General features: G+C 42.0%; 2 protein-coding genes across 2 annotated transcripts; one reads left to right on the forward strand and one right to left on the reverse strand.

Annotated features, from left to right (window-relative positions):
• The first annotated feature begins 549 nt into the window (after positions 1 to 549).
• LOC117857291 (uncharacterized) lies at positions 550 to 6,943 on the forward strand. Its single transcript, XM_034739881.2, has 18 exons — positions 550 to 919; positions 1,784 to 2,023; positions 2,153 to 2,216; positions 2,313 to 2,442; positions 2,544 to 2,685; positions 3,109 to 3,363; positions 3,443 to 3,527; positions 4,047 to 4,149; positions 4,468 to 4,593; positions 4,662 to 4,775; positions 4,950 to 5,068; positions 5,169 to 5,256; positions 5,342 to 5,434; positions 5,510 to 5,599; positions 5,692 to 5,811; positions 5,915 to 6,006; positions 6,228 to 6,282; positions 6,552 to 6,943. Exons 1-18 carry the CDS (start codon positions 730 to 732, stop codon positions 6,579 to 6,581), a joined length of 2,136 nt encoding a protein of 711 aa, XP_034595772.1. The 5' UTR covers positions 550 to 729; the 3' UTR covers positions 6,582 to 6,943.
• A 349-nt stretch (positions 6,944 to 7,292) lies between these two features.
• Positions 7,293 to 12,253, reverse strand: LOC117857292 (lysine-specific demethylase JMJ31). Its single transcript, XM_034739882.2, has 15 exons — positions 12,095 to 12,253; positions 11,927 to 12,004; positions 11,701 to 11,787; positions 11,436 to 11,603; positions 11,266 to 11,334; positions 11,046 to 11,172; positions 10,543 to 10,615; positions 10,320 to 10,436; positions 9,628 to 9,747; positions 8,912 to 8,930; positions 8,538 to 8,616; positions 8,122 to 8,405; positions 7,882 to 7,997; positions 7,711 to 7,804; positions 7,293 to 7,449 (listed from the first exon to the last, which is right to left on the reverse strand). The coding sequence occupies exons 1-15, from the start codon at positions 12,236 to 12,238 to the stop codon at positions 7,393 to 7,395; spliced, it is 1,632 nt and encodes a 543-aa protein (XP_034595773.1). The 5' UTR covers positions 12,239 to 12,253; the 3' UTR covers positions 7,293 to 7,392.
• Positions 12,254 to 18,019: the final 5,766 nt, after the last annotated feature.

The raw sequence follows: 18,019 nt of genomic DNA on the forward strand, positions 1-18,019 counted from the left end.
ATTAAGCTTAATAGATTCGTCTCGCGATTTAGACTCTATATAATTAGTTTTGTAATTAGACTATATTTAATACTCCCAACTAGTATCAAACACCCAACTAGTATCAAACATCCAATGTGACAGGTTTCCAGGTTCCATATTTCGTGGTGTGGTCAAACCCGCGGGGGCGCACGGCCAGAAAACCGGTGGAGAGCGCCCAAACCTCGAACCCAGCGAAGTGCCACACGGCCATCCCCCTTCTGACTCCCATGAATGCGAGTCGCCCACCGCACCCCGCACCCCATCCCCCGTCGCGAATCCCGAATGCTCCGCCACCAAACCACCTCTCCCACTCCCTCCACCGACGGCAACAGCGACACCACCTCGAGGCCTCCACCGAAAGGACCATCTCGCCCCCGGGGCCGGGGCCCAGGCCCCTCCTGCTCTCTCCAGTCTCCCCCTGGAGTATGGGCCGAGAACCAGGGCTAGTTTGGCCATTTCGTGATCCGATCAAAACCTCCCCAAACCCAACGCACCGGCTAGTCGCTGCGCTCGCTCGCACCCGACCTCCTCCTCGGCTCCCCCCCTCCTTCCCTTCCCTTCCGCCCGAAGTCTCCACGCTCCCTTTCTTCCGTTTAAAACCTTCGCTTCGTCTCGACTCTACCCGCGGCCGGCCATTCTCCCTCTCCCTCGCCTAACCCACGCGCGCGTCAAACCCTACCTAGGGCCCCGCGCGAGGCTCCAGATCCAATGGGCGCGGCGCCGTCGACGCCGAGGCTGGGCGCGCCGCCGTCGCCCGGCGCCGCGGAGCAGATGTTCGCGGCGCTGGTCGGCGGGAAGGCCTACCCGATCTCCTCCGAGTTCTGGAACCAGCTGCTCGAGCTGCCCCTCACCCTGCAGTGGCCGCGCGACCGCGTGCTGCAGGCGTGCCACGCCTTCGGTGAGTCTCGCGCCCCCCCCCCCCTCTCGAGATCCACGCCCTCCCTGGCGGCTTGGGCCTGCGCTGATCGCTTCCCTGTGCTGTCGCGTCCGGTGATTTTTTTTCCTCTCTCTCCCACGTGTGCGCTGTGCGGGTTTTGATCCGTGGGGCAATGCGGATCATATGGTTTCTGTGTGCGGGCTTGTCGCTTGCACTGCGGTGGGTTCACGCCTTTGAGGTGAAGCACTAGGTTGATCGGGTGTTAACGGCATCATTGCTACGCTGATTGCGTCTCTAGGGGGAGGCTCTACGTGTTAGTTTCTTCGGATTGCGAGCTTATGATGGCAATTCTGGGGGGTTTAGTTGCTGTTCTGGCGAATTTCATGTGGGCGTGCTGCAATCGGCGGGGCATGTGTTTGTATGGACTTCCTTGGCAGGCTGGCCTGGGTTTTTGTTGCAAATTATGCCATATTGGTAATCACGTTTGTAATTTCTGTGCGTTTGGGTGACCGGGTTTGTCTTCGCTTGGACTACACGAGTAGACTGCATCTCCCCACTTTTTTGGTAATCTGAATGCCCAGGTGGAAGCAAAGTGATGATTTTGAGTGGCTGAAAGTGTGAATGGTGCTAGCTCCAATTTGATCATTCTATGGAAATGCAGTGATTTATTTTATAATTGATTGATTTATTTTTGAGTTCATTGCGTCAATTGTTGATTGCCAGTGCCACAGACCCTGTATTACAATTGGTGATACTATTTCAAAGTCAGTTTAGTAAACTTGATGCTCTGCATATTTTGGCTGCTTTTACTTTTTTACATGATTGGTTTCTCAAATTTAACTCCTAAATATCTATGCTTACGGGTTTTGTTATGTGCATATGCAGCCCAGAACAACTACCAAACCAAGCATCTTGCAAAGATTTTGATCCATTTGGTTTGGTGCTTGCAAGAGTGCACCTCAACAACTTCTGTATCATCTGTCGTATATCGAAGGGCTATCAATGCTGCATATATCTCATCCATATTTCTCAAGTTCATCATTGAAAATGCAAAAGCTGATAATTGGCAAGAGCTATGCCTTGACATTGACAAGAATGAGAAGGGGATGGAAAATTTTCCTGCAGGTAATTGATTATTCATATCCAGTCTAGTCTGTTGGAAAGCATATTCTGCAATCCCGCTATGTGCACATTATTATAGAAGTGACTTGGCTGGAATTCTGATGCTCTTTGATGTTGCATTGACCCTTGAAGAAAGCACTGTGGAGTATTTTCTGATGAGAGGCGTGCTGAACTACATTGGTAGTGTAGATGTAAGGTATCTCATTCATCACATCGCTTTATATATTAGTGTTTTCCTTTTTACTGTATGTTTTTTATTTGATCTAACTGTTTTGTTTTGTTATGTATTAAGCTCGGAATCATGCTACCTACATCATGAACTTCTGAACTTGATGCTAGTTCTTATGTCAACTCAGTTATGTTCTGGACCATCTCCGGAACCAAAAGATGTGCATCCTTTCATTGATGCAGCTATGCTTCAGGTATGCTGAAACTAGTGGTGCATCGTATATGCTGATTTATTTCCAGTCACTCTTGAGATAAAATTTGGAGTGTATCTCCATGCGGCATTTTTCTTCTACAGGACAGCTCCATAGTAGTCTCAGTGGTGCGAAAGTTATTGCTCAATTTTGTAGCACGGCCAAAATTTCCTCCAAATGGTTCACATCCTGTTTTTTCTGATGATGGTAGGCCTGGTGTTCTGCAGCGAGTTGGCTCAGCAGCTGGTAAGTGGTAACATGGATCCTTTTCTTCAGCTCACTTGTTTATATAAGAATCTGAGTTACTCTAATTCTTTACGATGCGTGTCATGTCAATGCCCTAAGCAGTGTGTCTCCTTTTAAGTTCAGCTTAAAGATGTTTGGAATATATCAGTTGTCTTGTACTTTCGTGCTTCTCATGACAATTTCAATTGTTATTCCTCTTATGCAGTCCAACCCTTGTTTCTAATTCGCAACAGTATGCTAGTTTGATCCATTTTATGTGAGATAATGCCAGAATAGTAATGTATAACTTTTTACAATTACCAAAGGTCTTGAACAGTTCTTTGGATCATATCAGCCATTGGGCCATTCTTATAGTTCCCAGTCTCTGCTAAGGGAAGTGTCTGAATTATGGAAAATCTCTAAGTCTCTCATCTGATTCTGCAGCAAATTTTGTCTTACTGCCATATTATACGTTCACCTACCTTGTAAGCTCAACTCCTGAGGGTGCAACAAGTCAATTGGCAGATAACAGTTTGCTTGTTCTGCTTGTTATGATCCACTACCGGAAGTGCATTTCAACTAATGAGTCCATTCCAAGCAACAATTTATACACGGGTTCAGATACCAATGACAAGGAAGCACAGGTTTTTCATGAGAATCCTTATTGCAAAGCATTAAACAATGCTAAGGACATTCAATGTAAGATGCACCATTACTACAGAGAAACTGTGGCACTGTTATAGATCTCTAATAGTTACACAAATGAATTATGCTGCAGATGATCGTGCTGATGTTGAAGGAAATGCTCAAGATGGACCTGTTGCCAGGTTGTCTTTTGCATCGTTGTTTGACGCTCTTGGAAGGTAAGCAACACCTCATTTGCTGACATTTAGGTATATTGAATTTTAATTTATTAGCTGCATGCCAAATTGCCAAATATCTCAAACATGTAGGAGAGCTGTGTATCATTGCATTAATAGAAGAAGATAGTTACAACATCCGCACACCCAAATTGCCAAATATTGTTTGCCATTCTCAAGAATAATGGCAATGATCCATTTTTCCTTGGAAATGAAAACACAGAACAGTTTTGGTCACTTGTGAATTATAGATAAAATTAAACATTGTTCTCCTGATTGAATTCTGTGCCATCTTTTATAGATAAAATTAAACATTGATCTTCTGATTGAATCTGCAGTTCTCTATGGTTGGTGAGTAATATATTGCATATACGTTCGGCGTTTATCAGGGCCTATTGTCTAGTGTCAATCGTAATTTGGATCAATCATAGTGTTTATCATATTTCCAGCATGCACACTTAAATTCATTACTAGAAAAAGCTTCTTGCATTTCACTTAATTAGTTTCCCTCTATCCCTACAGATGCTTAAACGACGAGAGCTCGGTTCTGTTGCTCTATTCTTTGGTCCATGGGAACTGTGACTTTCAGGAATATGTCCTGGTTCGAACAGACTTGGATACTTTGGTATGTCTTGTTAGCTTCATTTCTAAATTATTATTGATGGAGTAAAGGGTATTTAGGGCATCTTGGGTTATGCTTTTGATTAATGAAACAGCTGCAGTGTTGAAATAGTTTTCTTTCCAATGAGAGTATATTATCATTTATTATGATTTTGATTAGTATCATTTGCACATTGGCCTTTTTTTTGTTTCATCTATTTGCCATCAGGAACTGGTTTATTTATTTTGTTGTTAAGAAAGATATTTATTTTGTGTATAAATTGAATCAGTCATCATAACAACCTCTTGGTGCCTGCTAATTTCTTGTGAATTATTTTAACAGCTCATGCCTATCTTGGAAATGCTCTACAATGCATCAAGGAAGACTTCAAATCAGATTTACATGCTGTTGATTATTCTCCTGATCCTCAGTCAAGATTCAACCTTCAATGCTAGTGTGCACAAATTGGTAAGCAAGCTAGTTAACTTCTAATTTGCTTATGGCAAAATTATTAATGATCTAACGTGCAACTCCAGGTGCTTCCTGCTGTTCCTTGGTACCATGAACGCCTTATGCACCAAACGTCTTTGGGATCTTTGATGGTTGTAATACTAATCCGGACCATCAAGTACAACCTCTCCAAGCTAAGAGTAGGTATCAGATTCTTTGGTGTTTAGTACAGGAAATTTGAAACATTCTTGATTTGCCACATTGGAAGCTGCCTTTTGAATTTTCCTGCTATTTGAAGCTGCAGTTTGTACTTTGTGCTAACACTATTTGTAGTTACTAGTAACTATTTGATGATAGCTTATCTACACTTGCAGGATGTCTACCTTCACACAAACTGTCTTGCAATATTAGCAAATATGGCTCCTCATGTGCATAGGTTGAGTGCCTATGCATCACAAAGGCTGGTTAGCCTCTTTGACATGCTTTCTCGCAAGTATGCTATCTCTTTCTCTCTTTCCCCTGATTTATTTACTTGATTGCTAATTTTAAGTTGCACCTAAAGCGAACTTGTTTGCTTGTGTACAATGCACTAGGTATGCCAAACTGGCCGAGTTAAAAAATGACAAGTCTCACAAAGTTATATCCGATCAGATGGAAGCAGACAACATCGCAGATGATATGGTAGTCTACATTTATTTTGTACTGTAATGTCATCGGCATCCTTGCTTATGTTTCTCTTCTTCTAAATAATGATTCATTTTTATAGTCTACGGAGCTTCACATATATACAGATTTCTTAAGAATTGTTCTGGAAATCATTAATGCAATCCTTACATATGCATTGCCTCGGAATCCTGAGGTATGTGTTGTGGTCAGCAAGTCAGTTTACTTGACAGGAAGAATAGAAGAGCTCCTAACATTTTGTTTTCTACAGGTTGTGTATGCTGTATTGCATCGTCAGGAGGTTTTTGAGCCATTTAAGAACCATCCACGTTTCAACGAACTGCTTGAGAACATATACACAGTATGTGTTACTGTTTATATATCATGAAATTTCAGAAGTACACATAAATACATTTTCCAGATTCTCATCACATTTGATGCTGTGTCTGATAGGTATTGGATTTCTTCAATAGCCGAATGGACATGCAACAATTAGATGGGGAATGGTCTGTGGATAAGGTGCTTGAAGTCATCAACAAAAACTGTCGTTCATGGCGTGGAGAAGGGATGAAGGTGGATTATTTTGTCTTTTTTGTTCTTTGCCTTAAATTTATGTACGATGTATGATCTTTTGGTAATAAGATTGGCTGATAACATACAATGACTTATTTTTCAGATGTTTACCCAGTTAAGGTTTACATATGAGCAAGAAAGCCACCCTGAGGAATTCTTTATCCCATATGCATGGCGCCTTGTCCTGTCACGGGGGTAATCATTTGTTGTTCCATATTCACAATTTATCTTTTTTTTAGCAAAATTTTCAGATAGATCTTTAGCAACATGCATGTCAGGGCTTTTTAATCTTTAGCTGAGCCATTTCCTGTTTAGACTATAGAGTGGTGTCTTAATTCATTCATGCATTTCAAAGCTTCACATTTCCAACTTCAATTCACACTGGTTTGTCTAACTGTTTGATGTATTAAAAACAGATTCTCTTTCAATCCTGGGGCCATAAATCTGTTCCCTGTGGAGATTCACCTTGATGTAAGTTACAATCTTCTTCTCTCCATAGTTGATGCTGATAATATTAGTCAGATACGACATCCTTTCTTAAATATATGATGTTTACAACGAAGAAATTAGTTCACAGGACTAGTTTGATTGTCCTAAACTGCATATATTTAAGAATCGAGGTAGTATATGATTTGGTCCAAACTCTTGTCTCTCTAGAACTATTTTTGAGTAATATGTGCAGTGCAAGTGCCACTTTCTCATCGTGACATTTTCTTTGTGCCAAAATTGTTTACTCCCAGGATGCACCATCCGGTGAACAAAAGGTTTAGGAAGAATGATCCGAACCTGAGTTCTGACAAGAACATAAAGACATATTTTTGTTTCATCATGGCGAAGAGCTTGTTGTAAATAGGCGGCATATACCAGATGGTCGAACTGTACTCATTCTTTTGTATTAATAGTTCTGTTGGTTCATAATGCTTGTATAATGGAAGAAGGGATGGAGGGATTGCGCAAGGTGCTAGATATTTTGTTAGTAGTGGGGGTAGATGACTATGTAGGGTATATACTCAATTCGTTCATAAATTATTGTTGTATTGTAAGCCGAAAGACTTTTGTAATCACCCCGGTCCCACTCTGTATAACTATGTAATCTAACCTTTCTTTTAAGAACTATACCCACCGTTTTTCCTGTGCCGTACTGTAACTGTGACTGATGCCTGTGCTTCTCGATGTCACTGGGCTGGTAGCCTGGTACCCTCGGTTTCTCGGTCGCAACGGACCATCGCAGGTCAAATGAAGCTTTCAGAAGTATACATTTTAGGTCGACATGCGTGATGGGTTGCATCGTTATCATTAATTTTGAAGTATCAGGGTGTTTGGTTCGAAGAAAGGGGTGATCTGTCGCTCTCACTCGGGTACTGTTGCCACCGCCACCTAAACAGACAAGCATATACCAAGCCAACGAAACACACTATTTAGTGAGACGCTCAAAACATTCCCTTTCCCCTCACCAGTGTGCTATGTTCTGAACGACAGTGTGGCCATCCGTTCACCTTTTCATTAAATAAACAGCGACAAGTTTTGATCCACATTGTACAGGTGCCATTCATTGGTATGCAAGACTGTAACTGTAACACATTAGCCGGGTCGGTCTATATGCACCCTGAGATACTTGTCTAGGACATTCTGGAATACCTGCATCAGGAAAACATAATCGTCAAACATGTTTTGAGTTGGTTTCACAATGAGAAATCTGCAAAGACATCCATTTCGAGAATGTTTCCATGATAGCAAGCACGGCTAGTTTGCTTCAAAACTTCAAGTAGGTTGTAAGCACAGATTGACAGTATTGTATTTAAGCTAGGAATAAACAGGTCCGTTGGTTTTCACATGTTATTTCAGTGAACAATTAACAGATCGTGGCTTAATGATATATATTTTTTATGAATGCAGTACCTGAAAAGAAAACAATTCTTTTCCATTGAGAAGCACATCCATTGCAGCATGCTGATCCTCAAATACGCTATAGAATGTCTTGTAGAACTCAGCCCTGCATCATGCCATTCAACAGTTTAAGTGTTATAAAATGTGGTCCGCCTTACAAAAATGACAGTATAAAGTCCTTACTGTTCTTCTTTTGTGGTCTGTTGATCGATCTCATCAAACTTCCTAGTCAGTATCTCTGCTCCTACTGGCCCGAGCATGTTAAGGACTAAAGCTTCTAATGTCCTTGGGAATGTATGCTGAAATATTATGAAGAGAGCTCAGCTTAACAACAACCATTTTTTTTGCACTGTACACAATTGGGTTTGGAAAGAAAACAGAAACGCAACAATATCAACTGACTGTTCAATACGTAATGCTTACCACCATTGCAAGCATCATACTCCGCAATTCAAGTGGTTCTACTGGTAAAATGATTTTTGCAACAGGATCTTTGTCCAAGAGAGACGAATCATCTTCAGCGGCAATCTTTGTTTTGTCTCTTTGGTTGGAAGATGTATCCTGAGATGTGGATTCTGTTTGGTTATTTTGGTTAACCACTTCAGCACTGTCGTGGACCAGTGAGATGAGTTCATAAAGTGCTTGGAGAGTGGAGGGTTCCAGAGTTTGCAATGGTGAATCTTTTTGTAAATTGAATAGCTGGAAACCTGTTAAATGATAAGCATATAAAAGTGTCAAACTACCAGCAACACTATAACAGTTATTGTGTTGATGAATATAACCAAAAATAATTCATAGGGTGGAATCTTAATATGCCTCAGGTGGCATAGAGTATTGACCTGTCAATGCTTTGTCCATAGGCTGAATATTGGTGCAATCTTCCAAACGACAAAAAGGACTCTTCTGCACCATTATGTTCTGTCTCATGATAAATAAAAGGTAACACAAATTATTCATTCAAAGAAATAACAACATATTCCCTTGTAGGAAATAGGAGTGAAGAACCAAAGATACAAGGAGAAAAAGTATTTCAAAGTGCATGTGTCTAGTAGACGAATCATCTAAACTTTAAAGGGTCAGATCAGGGCAAGGAGTGAAATAGACTAGGTGACTAGAAATCAGTAACACACTTCTAAGGTTTTCAAATGATGAAAAGAAAAGCCTTCTTTTTCTTATTCTACTACTATAAACAGAAAGGGATAATGAGGCATACCATCTCCTTATCCACCAATCTTCACTACAAATAATTTGTAGAAGTAGAAATCCACGAGACAGGATGGAAAAAAAGGGTAAAACAGTGAGATATAGGTCAAAAACAGGTATTGTGAAATGAGCATTTTGAACAGAAAACAAAACTTGGTTAGGAATTAATTCCATCAATGTCCTTCATATGTGAAATCACATTAGTCAGCATAGAAAATCCTGTCCTCTGTCATTTGGAATCGGCACTATGGCCATTAGTCAGCACTCAGCACCTGTGGGGCAGGCAGCAGGGCAGCAGCTACTGTCCTCCAGAAGCTACCTAGGCTTAGAGAAGAGTCGTTGAGATATTTGGCTAGATTGCTTATGTATGTGACAAGTTTGTTTAGTTTAAAGAGTCTGAATTATATTGATAGATTGTTCGGGGGCATTTCTAAGAGCTAAATCAGTATGCATCAGTCTAAATTTTCACGGGAAGAAAGTTTTGAAGGAGCTACCCAATGAATTGACCTTTGATGGTAACAACTATCAGCATATACCAAAAAGGTAAGTTACGTGACAAAAATGCTCTTATCACTGTGTTGCTGGTTAAAGACTAGGAGCCTATGAGTGGCAAACAGAAGGTCGCTAGCAAGTACAGAATGTACATTTAGCGGCAACATGGACAATCAACCTAGGGCTAATGTATTACATGTTCAAGTAAATGTACATAACTGACTCATAAAATACCTGCTCACGATTCGGCGTAGATAGTAAGCATCCATATGTTCCAACATTTGAGTCATTATTCGTGACTTCCACCAAAAGTTAACTGCTATGGTTAAATCATCACTGTCAACTTGGTGATACCTGTTTCAAGAATACTCAAAATTTTAGCTGGGTCAATGCAGTACTTGTTTATCAGGTACACACTAAATAAGGAAAAAGTGCTATGTGAAAGTAATATGGCTCAGGAATAGTAGATGTATTGATGCAAAGCACCGGGGTTACATATATAGGCTAGGGTCTCCAGGGTTTATAGAAACATCACCAATCAGGAGATCCTAGCCCAATAGGACACCTACCTAAACCCTAGGGGCGACGCACGGCAATGGGCCTGTGCGGCCAGCACCCAAGGCCCATAGGGCCGGCCTATACAGCAATCTGTCTAACACTATGCTACAATGTGCGAGCTGTCATGAATATTTAGTATTTTAGGAGGGAAAAGACATCTCAAACCACATCACTGCATTCTACATTCAGAGAAGTTCAGAATAGTATTGTGCAATAAATTTCACTTCAGACTCTACATATGCAGATTAAAAGTGGCTGAATATCTTTTCCAAAAAGAAAATCTAAGTATCCAAAAAGAAAATCTAAGTATCCAAAACTGAGATGCCAAAACCTGGATATACATATGTAGACAAAGTATAGGGGTGTACCATCCTTCTGGTATGAAAAGAACATCGCCGCAATTTAGAAGTACTCTTTCAGAATATTCTTTCATGTATCTTGCCCTTGTATAGCTTGAATAATCTGGCTCCTCGATGCTGACAGAACTGCCAAAAAGATAGTAAAATCAGAAGAGGTATTTCAGACTGCCAATTTTTAATTACTCCAAGATAGTTCAAAGAATTGAAATACTTCCGGAGTGGAGGACTTCACCTATGGTTGGAGGCCTCACCATACACAGGCATTGGGTATAAAAATGGGGATGCAGATGGAGGCCACAAAGTTACTGTGTGAATTTATAAGAGAAAGATACCGTTAGCCTAGGTTCCTCTAGGTAATCATCAAAGGCTGCTACCATAATCTGTAAGACAGGCAGTTACAAAGATAAGAATCCTTCACAATTGTGAAAGATTCCAAAATCAAATTTGAAAAGAAGAAACAGCAATAAAAAAAATGTATTCCATCTGCAGTTGCAGTAAAAGGAGTTTCTATGCTGACCCAAATTGACACATCCACCAAAGCACCAGCAATGCACAAAACATGGAGGCACTTTAAACAATGTCAAAGATCCTTGTGACACTACCCCTCAATGGCAATTAAAAGCAATTGGATTATATGAGAAAATTTTGCAAATAAATTAATTGCTTAAAGTTATGGTTAACAGTCTAACATCATATCAAATAATAGTGAATTACTAAATAGCATCAAACACACACCTTTTTTACAACCAGCCACCACGCAAAGAAGGTTATGGTGGGGATCATAATGAGTACTTGATCTCATGTGAGCCCCATTCATCCAAAAGTTTATCGATGAAAATGATTTTCCTCTCAGAAATATAGGCTGCAGCAATAAAGAGAAACAAATTGACAGAACAATCAAACTTCAAAATCATGAAAGTAGACTATTTGACTAGAAGGCAAAATTAATACAGACCTCCTGAATGTCCTCTTTCAAAACTTGTAACGAGCATTTCTCTCTGTTCTCAGTTTTCATAATAGATACCTGATAAAGGTAAATTACATTTTTTAGACGAACCAGGCAAGAGAGCTGCTGATTGCATTAGAAGAAGAAAGCCTAAACCGTGTAGTGCAAAATGAGCTTGCCTGTGCTAGATATACTTGTTCTGAGTTCTCTGAGCTGCTCGAGCACATCTCCCTCGAACAAGTAGGCTTCTCAAGGATTCCCTGATCTACCAATTTATCACTAGCCGCATTCATTTGACCAAGGTAAGACTTGCACGACTGAATGAACGTGGAGAATGGAACAGACACCTGAATGGATGAAAATAATAACATTAGCACCTCAATGCAATCTGTCTATGTGTCTGACTTTACAATCTGCAAGTAGCAATTCAGAGCAAAAACCAGCCCTCTCATGGCTTCTGAGATCCCCATAGAACACGTGCCCAGTTTTCGACATCATAGCTTCCAAAGCGACATCACGTCCCACTTTTTCCTGAAGAACAACCAGACGAGAACTGAGGATTGCAGCGAAAATGCCTAAAAGATGCGTTGTTTTCACCCGCGATGCCTTATGCGCATTGAGGAGGCTTGCTAAGAAAAGGAAAGGAGCAAGAGAGAGGATTGATGGAAACCAGCAGGTAGTCGAGGCCGCCACGGAGAGGATCCCACCGGGTGGAGGCCGCCCACTCCTTAGCCACGCCGCGGAACACCTGAAGACGCGATTTCCCCCCACACGGCGACATATCAAGACCTGATGGAAGCAGGGGAGCTTCGGGAAGACGAGGGGTAAGAAGGATTACCGCGGGGACGTTCTTGGGCTCGACGTCGGCTGCGAACTCGTCAGCGGACGGAGGGGACGCGAAGCGGGCGGCGCGGAGGCCGGCGTCCAGCCGCGCGCCCACGTACTCCCCCTCTTCCGCAGCCTCCTGCATTCCTTCGCCCATCGCTGCTCCAGAGCACGCAGCAGTCTGGAAAACGAGGACATCGCCATGGGCTGAGCTCGGCGCAATCTGGACCCGACGTGAGGCCCGTCGGATTGCTACGTTCAGAGCAGGCCTGGGTAGCAGCAAAATTCTCAGCCGAAACTAACCGAATTCGGGCCTACTTTTAGTTGTTTCATGGTCCAAGGGGGGCCGACCGCATCCAATGGCCCATCCATTTATCCTTGCGTGGGCCGTACGTTGAGCGCGTGTCTGAGTACGTACTGGCACTCTGGCAGTTTACGTTTTACCGTAACGAACCTCAGAGTTACACAGAAGAGTTCATGATCTATATATACATGCGCATCTATGTTCTGTGTAACACATATTTCCCTTGCTTTTACGAGCTACAGCTACGTATTCAGTGACCGAGAACATGCTTCTGGAGTTCGTCGTCTGTTATATGAAAAAAGAGCAGAATGTTGCAGCACATGAATCATCCGGTAGCAGCGCATGCCGCGTGCCGTTTTTCTTTTTGTTTCATAGACAAAATCTTCTTGTGCTCATCTCACTTATTCATACGATTCATCTCACCGTTAATTTCAGAATGAATAGATGGACCATGTGGTCATTTGTATATGTAAAAAATCCATGTTCATAACACAGAATGTATGAGTAGTTCCTTATGGCTCCCCTTTTTTCCTTTTCTTTCCCAGTTTTCCTGGATTTTTCCTGTATTTTCCTACTCTATCAATGAAATAGGCACCTTCTCGTGCCCGTTCGTTCAAAAAAAACACAGAATGTACGAGGGAAAATGAAAATATCATAGAATATATGGTTGTCATTATGTGACAATTATTCAAGCCATTCACCGTCGTTCGTCACAAGTGCGCTGTAAATCTGTACGCCAAAGCCTGGAAGCAAGCCTCCGTGCGATGCTAATGTAGACTCTGTCTACTATGAAACAACACATAAATTCTCCATAACTGAGATTTTACAAATAGTGTTCATTCGTATCATAAACTTATTATATTGCTAAACCTTCACCTAAACTTGATGAAAGAGTGTGTTTGTTAATTTATGTGATAGAACTTGCACTGCGTATTCCTCTTATATGATATGGCGGAGCTCCTGCTATCTTTTCAAAAAAAAAACTTGGTGAAAATGTCCATTGTTGTCATCTCCAGAAGTAAGTAAGGGCGACGCATTGTATGTCTCATCTCCCTCCTCCTGCAGAAGCAACAAGAATCTGATCCAGTAGGTTCCATTTTATATAACCTGCATATATTGTAGTATTGGTGATGTTTTATCAAAAATCACATCATTATGACTTCACAATATTGCCCCACACATGGTAATTGCCGCAACTGAAATTTGCTTCCTGAGATGAAAGCCCATCAAATGGACATTTTTTCTGCAAAGGAAAAGAGATCCGCCACCCTCGCGCCCTCAGGAGTGTCAGGAGGGAGAAATTTGAATTTTTGACACCCTTTTCGTTGGGTTTTGCAAGTTTGACACACAATGAAAAGAGTGTCAAAAATCCGAATTTCTCGGAGGGAGAAAAGACCCAGAAGTAGAGACCACAATTTAATTGGCACGACAAACGACTACAGAAGTGCTTACCTCCAAAATGGTTGTCACAAATGCCAGATAATAAGGCACACCATCGCTGCTGACATAAGGAAGAAATCATCTCTGAAAAAATAGTTAGAACCTTTAAAACTATAAGATTAGAATATGGAGTGAAGAGGGTCAATCATATCGTCTCCAAACCTCACCAGTCACCGCTAGAGAAGTCAGTGGTGCTGAGGAAGGTGCATGCGCTTGAGAACATCCTTCTATCAATTATACCGTAAGAGAGTTTTGTATTTGAATGCATATATAGTCATGATGAGCTTATGCAGTTGAAGAGATGAGAGACTCCATTTGCATGTGACATAGTTAAAACTAGTATTATTGTCTTATATTGTTATCGTATGGCTAAAATTATTGATAAAGTGATGATTTAATGTTGCTTTCACAATAAGGGGGTGTTTGGATCTTGGAGCTAAAGTTTAGTTCGTGTCACATCGAATATTCGGAGGCTAATTAGGAGGACTAAATATGAGTTAATTATAAAATTAATTACACAGATGGAGGCTAAACGGCGAGACGAATCTATTAAGCCTAATTAATCCATAATTAGCAAATGGTTACTAGTAGGTCAAATCATGGACTAATTAGGTTTAATAGATTCATCTCGCCGTTTAGCCACCATCCGTGCAATGGGTTTTGTAAATAGTCTATGTTTAATACTCCTAATTAGTATCTAAACATTCGATGTGACAGGAGCTAAAGTTTAGCCCGGGGATCCAAACACCCCCTAGTTACATGTTTTGTTACATTGGCTACCATTATATTGAAGCGGGTATGGGTCACCCGCTAGGTACCCGTTACCCGATGGGTGGTGGGTGTGGGGGAATTTAAGACCCAAGGTGGGTGATGGGTATGGGTGGTGAGGTGTTTTGCGTATCATGGGTGTGGGTATGGGGAGGTATTACCCGATGGATATGTAGTCGTTGCCATCCCTACTTATACTAAGTTTACCATTTGTAGCTTCATACACACGAGAATCCTGATGAAATCATGATTCATAGATAAGTTGTTAGCATCTAGGAAATAAATAACTGCAAAACCTAGAAAAAATAAGAATAATTTTTGGTATACATGTTAGTACGTAGCGAATTCCGCTTGTATGAAGTGTCTAGTTATATATGAATTGTTGCCAGAGACGAATAGTAAGACCAAAAGGTTACTCCATGCGAAGATTAAAGCACATAAATAATATTCAATGTTAGCTAGCCGCACGCTCTACATGTTCACACAAAGATAAAGGCACATAGATTTAACCTCAACTAAGCAAGCTCTCTCATGCTTTTTTATATTTGATGATGTGAAATTAAAAGAGACACACAAGGACCCTGAACAAGTATTACATATAACTAAATCCCAATGAATATATTGGTTAAAATTCAGTACGAAGAACAAAACAGAAAAGGCTAAATAATTCCATGACTGTCATTCCTCCATAGTTCATACATGCCAGTCAAAAAAAATCTACCTCTATTTCCTCTTTTTTTTATGGAAACCTCTATTCCCTCTTATCTACTTATATTAATTGTTAAAACATTTAAATAAAGCACCATGGTTTCTGAACACAAAAAGTATCATGGATCAATAAGTTTGATCTCCGTAAGATTTAATAGATATATATATACGTTTCACTTCCTACAGAAATTTCTACGTACACGCTTGCAATTAAATATATTCTTTAATTTCTTGATGGACGGGTCAAAACAGATCAAGGGTATATAAATCAAAGAGGGCAGATCTAATATCGAATTAATGAAGATGCATGTGCATGAGAACTGGAGATCAATCGATCGAAAAACAAGCAAAGGGATATGATATATGCGACGAAGTAAAAAAAAGAAGAAGAGAAAAGGGTAAAAAAATAATCAAAACCAGGACAACAAATAATCTGACGACTATACGGTGACAATCTAACAAAGATCTCATGCAGAGAGAAATGTGTCGCACTCTTCGATTCCTACTAGGGCAACACACGTGCATCTGGTGTTGAGGCTAGCTATATATGAGGACAGTAAGATCAACAATTCCGTGGAGAGAACCACAGTGATGACCCAAATGACTCACCTGACTAGCATCTCTTCAGCTTAGTGATATTATTTCACCTCAGAGATTTTTATCTCACTACGGATTTTTTATGCACGAGCCATGTTCATCTGATCTACCTTGTACATAGTATTTTTCTGTGGCTGCGAGGTGTGGAACAGAAATTTAAAGGCTAGAAAAGTGCTTGCCTATTTTTCTCTGTGCTCCAATGAGCAGGTGAAACTGCACAGCACGATCTGAATCTAGGCATCCAAAGTTGCCAAACCTTTCATCACTAGGAGGAGGAGCTTAAAAACAAAGATATCAGATCATGCTGGCAGCTTCAGCTGCTTACTGTGCACACACATACGATATACCACGCACATCGATCTACCAGCTGAGAGGTATATCACAGGATAATGGGTGAGGGCCGGGGATGGGGTGGGTTAGGGCACGGGAGCCCCTCATATATAGAGCAGTAGAGATGCTGAAGCAACGACACGGCATGCATATCTCAGTTAGTGTTAAACGGCAGAGGTTGAAGTTCAAAATGGGAGGAGCTGAATTTTTGCAAGATTTTAAATTTCGAAAAGGTAGCTACGGTCTACGGTGGTCCTATACACGAGCGAGACTACAGAGGAATATGTCGAGTAACCGAGGTTGTTTTAGTTCGCATGCGATGCTGATGCTGATGCTCACAGCACCAGGAGCATAGCATATGATAGCCTGGGTATAGCTAGGGTTTGCAGAATTGTATATCTCTGTACCTGGACACCTTTTGTTCTGGGATTAGCCGGGGCGCTAAAACGCAGCGCGCAAGGCCAAGTTGTTGGCCGTTGCAGCAAGGGTACACACGATGACCTAATAAGCTGTAGTACGCGTGTACGCACTGCACGTCGCACGGGACCATCTATATCCCATGTGACTGTGAGCTGCTGAGCGAGCCAATTTCAGGCGTGCGATTGAGCGAACTTGCACGCTACCTCTTCTGACGATGATGATGCACGATTGGTGTGTGGTACAGCTGCGACACGCAGGGACGAGTACTTTTGGTGCTGATTCATGGTAGACTGCTAAAATTGGCTAGGTTTTGATTCGGTGAGGGTTTCGAGTCGGATAGTTCGGCACAAAGAAAAAAAGCTGGTACGGTCAAGATTATATTGGAATGAAGCTAGCCGCGAAGTCCGTTCGAGATTCACGAATCGCCTTTAATTTTAGTTGTTCGTGCACACAACGTGCTATTTCCTTCATTCCAAATTGTAGGGCATTTTAACACTTCTACCATACCTTTTGCTATTCACATCAAAACGTATACCATATCTAGATATATAGTAAAAATTTTGAACCCAGAAATACCAAAACGATTGGGGGAGTACTTATTAACCTGCTGAGGATGTTACTCTTTTTTCCCGACGCCACAGACTCACAGCTCTGAAGCAGCGCGCCTTGCCGGTTCTCGACTTCTCACTACTCAGCCACGCGCGGCAGGCGCAAGCGCAACAGCAGCCGCGCCCGCGCGTGCCTCGTGTACGTACATACTCAGGATATTGCTTGTTGCCGGTAGGATTCCTACGATCCTGAATGTTCGAGCTGCGCACACGCCGTCCCGGGCCAGCACCGGCCGACCGGGTCACCGGCTGATCAGCGCGTGGTGCGCGTGCGCCCTGCCGCCTGCACGGTAGAGCCGCCGAATCGCCAGAGATCGGTATGCGGTGACGGCTGCCAGCCGGCCACGTCCACATGGTCGCGCCGCGCCCCGGTTCAACTCGCTCTCGTCCCCTACATGCAGTTAGAGTTACACACTTGCGTGGGGCCGCAAGCTTGGTAGAGCCGCCGCTGCAGAGCATTGATCATGTTGTCACACCTAGCAACATTAGCATGTGTTTGGTTTGAGGGTTGAAGTGGGTTGGGATGAGTTGAACCTAGTTGTAATGGTGTTTGGTTGGAAAACTAGTTGGTTGGGATCATCCCAATAAAGGAATATTCCCCAAATGTCGGGTTCATCCCATCCGGCCGAAACGAATAAATCGTTTCGATCCACTTGGACGACGTCTTCCTTTGTCTTATCTCCTACGCGCGAGGGAGAGCGACACGAGGCAGCTCCGGACTAGGCAGCGCTTCGTGAGCCGGTGGAGCTGGACATGGTGGCGC

The sequence above is a fragment of the Setaria viridis genome, chromosome 5 (genome assembly GCF_005286985.2).
Source record: "Setaria viridis chromosome 5, Setaria_viridis_v4.0, whole genome shotgun sequence".
Taxonomy (NCBI): domain Eukaryota; kingdom Viridiplantae; phylum Streptophyta; class Magnoliopsida; order Poales; family Poaceae; genus Setaria; species Setaria viridis.

Excerpts from the sequence above, each read along its gene's own strand:
- LOC117857291 (XM_034739881.2), top strand. The coding sequence starts at position 730 with ATGGGCGCGGCGCCGTCGACGCCGAGGCTGGGCGCGCCGCCGTCGCCC. Across the intron at positions 4,776-4,949 it reads ACAACCTCTCCAAGCTAAGA|GATGTCTACCTTCACACAAA; the intron begins GTAGGTATCAGA and ends CTACACTTGCAG. Across the intron at positions 6,283-6,551 it reads CTGTGGAGATTCACCTTGAT|GATGCACCATCCGGTGAACA; the intron begins GTAAGTTACAAT and ends GTTTACTCCCAG.
- LOC117857292 (XM_034739882.2), bottom strand. The coding sequence starts at position 12,238 with ATGGGCGAAGGAATGCAGGAGGCTGCGGAAGAGGGGGAGTACGTGGGC. Across the intron at positions 10,437-10,542 it reads GGTGAGGCCTCCAACCATAG|TTCTGTCAGCATCGAGGAGC; the intron begins GTGAAGTCCTCC and ends TCTTTTTGGCAG. Across the intron at positions 7,450-7,710 it reads AAGAATTGTTTTCTTTTCAG|GTATTCCAGAATGTCCTAGA; the intron begins GTACTGCATTCA and ends TTCCTGATGCAG.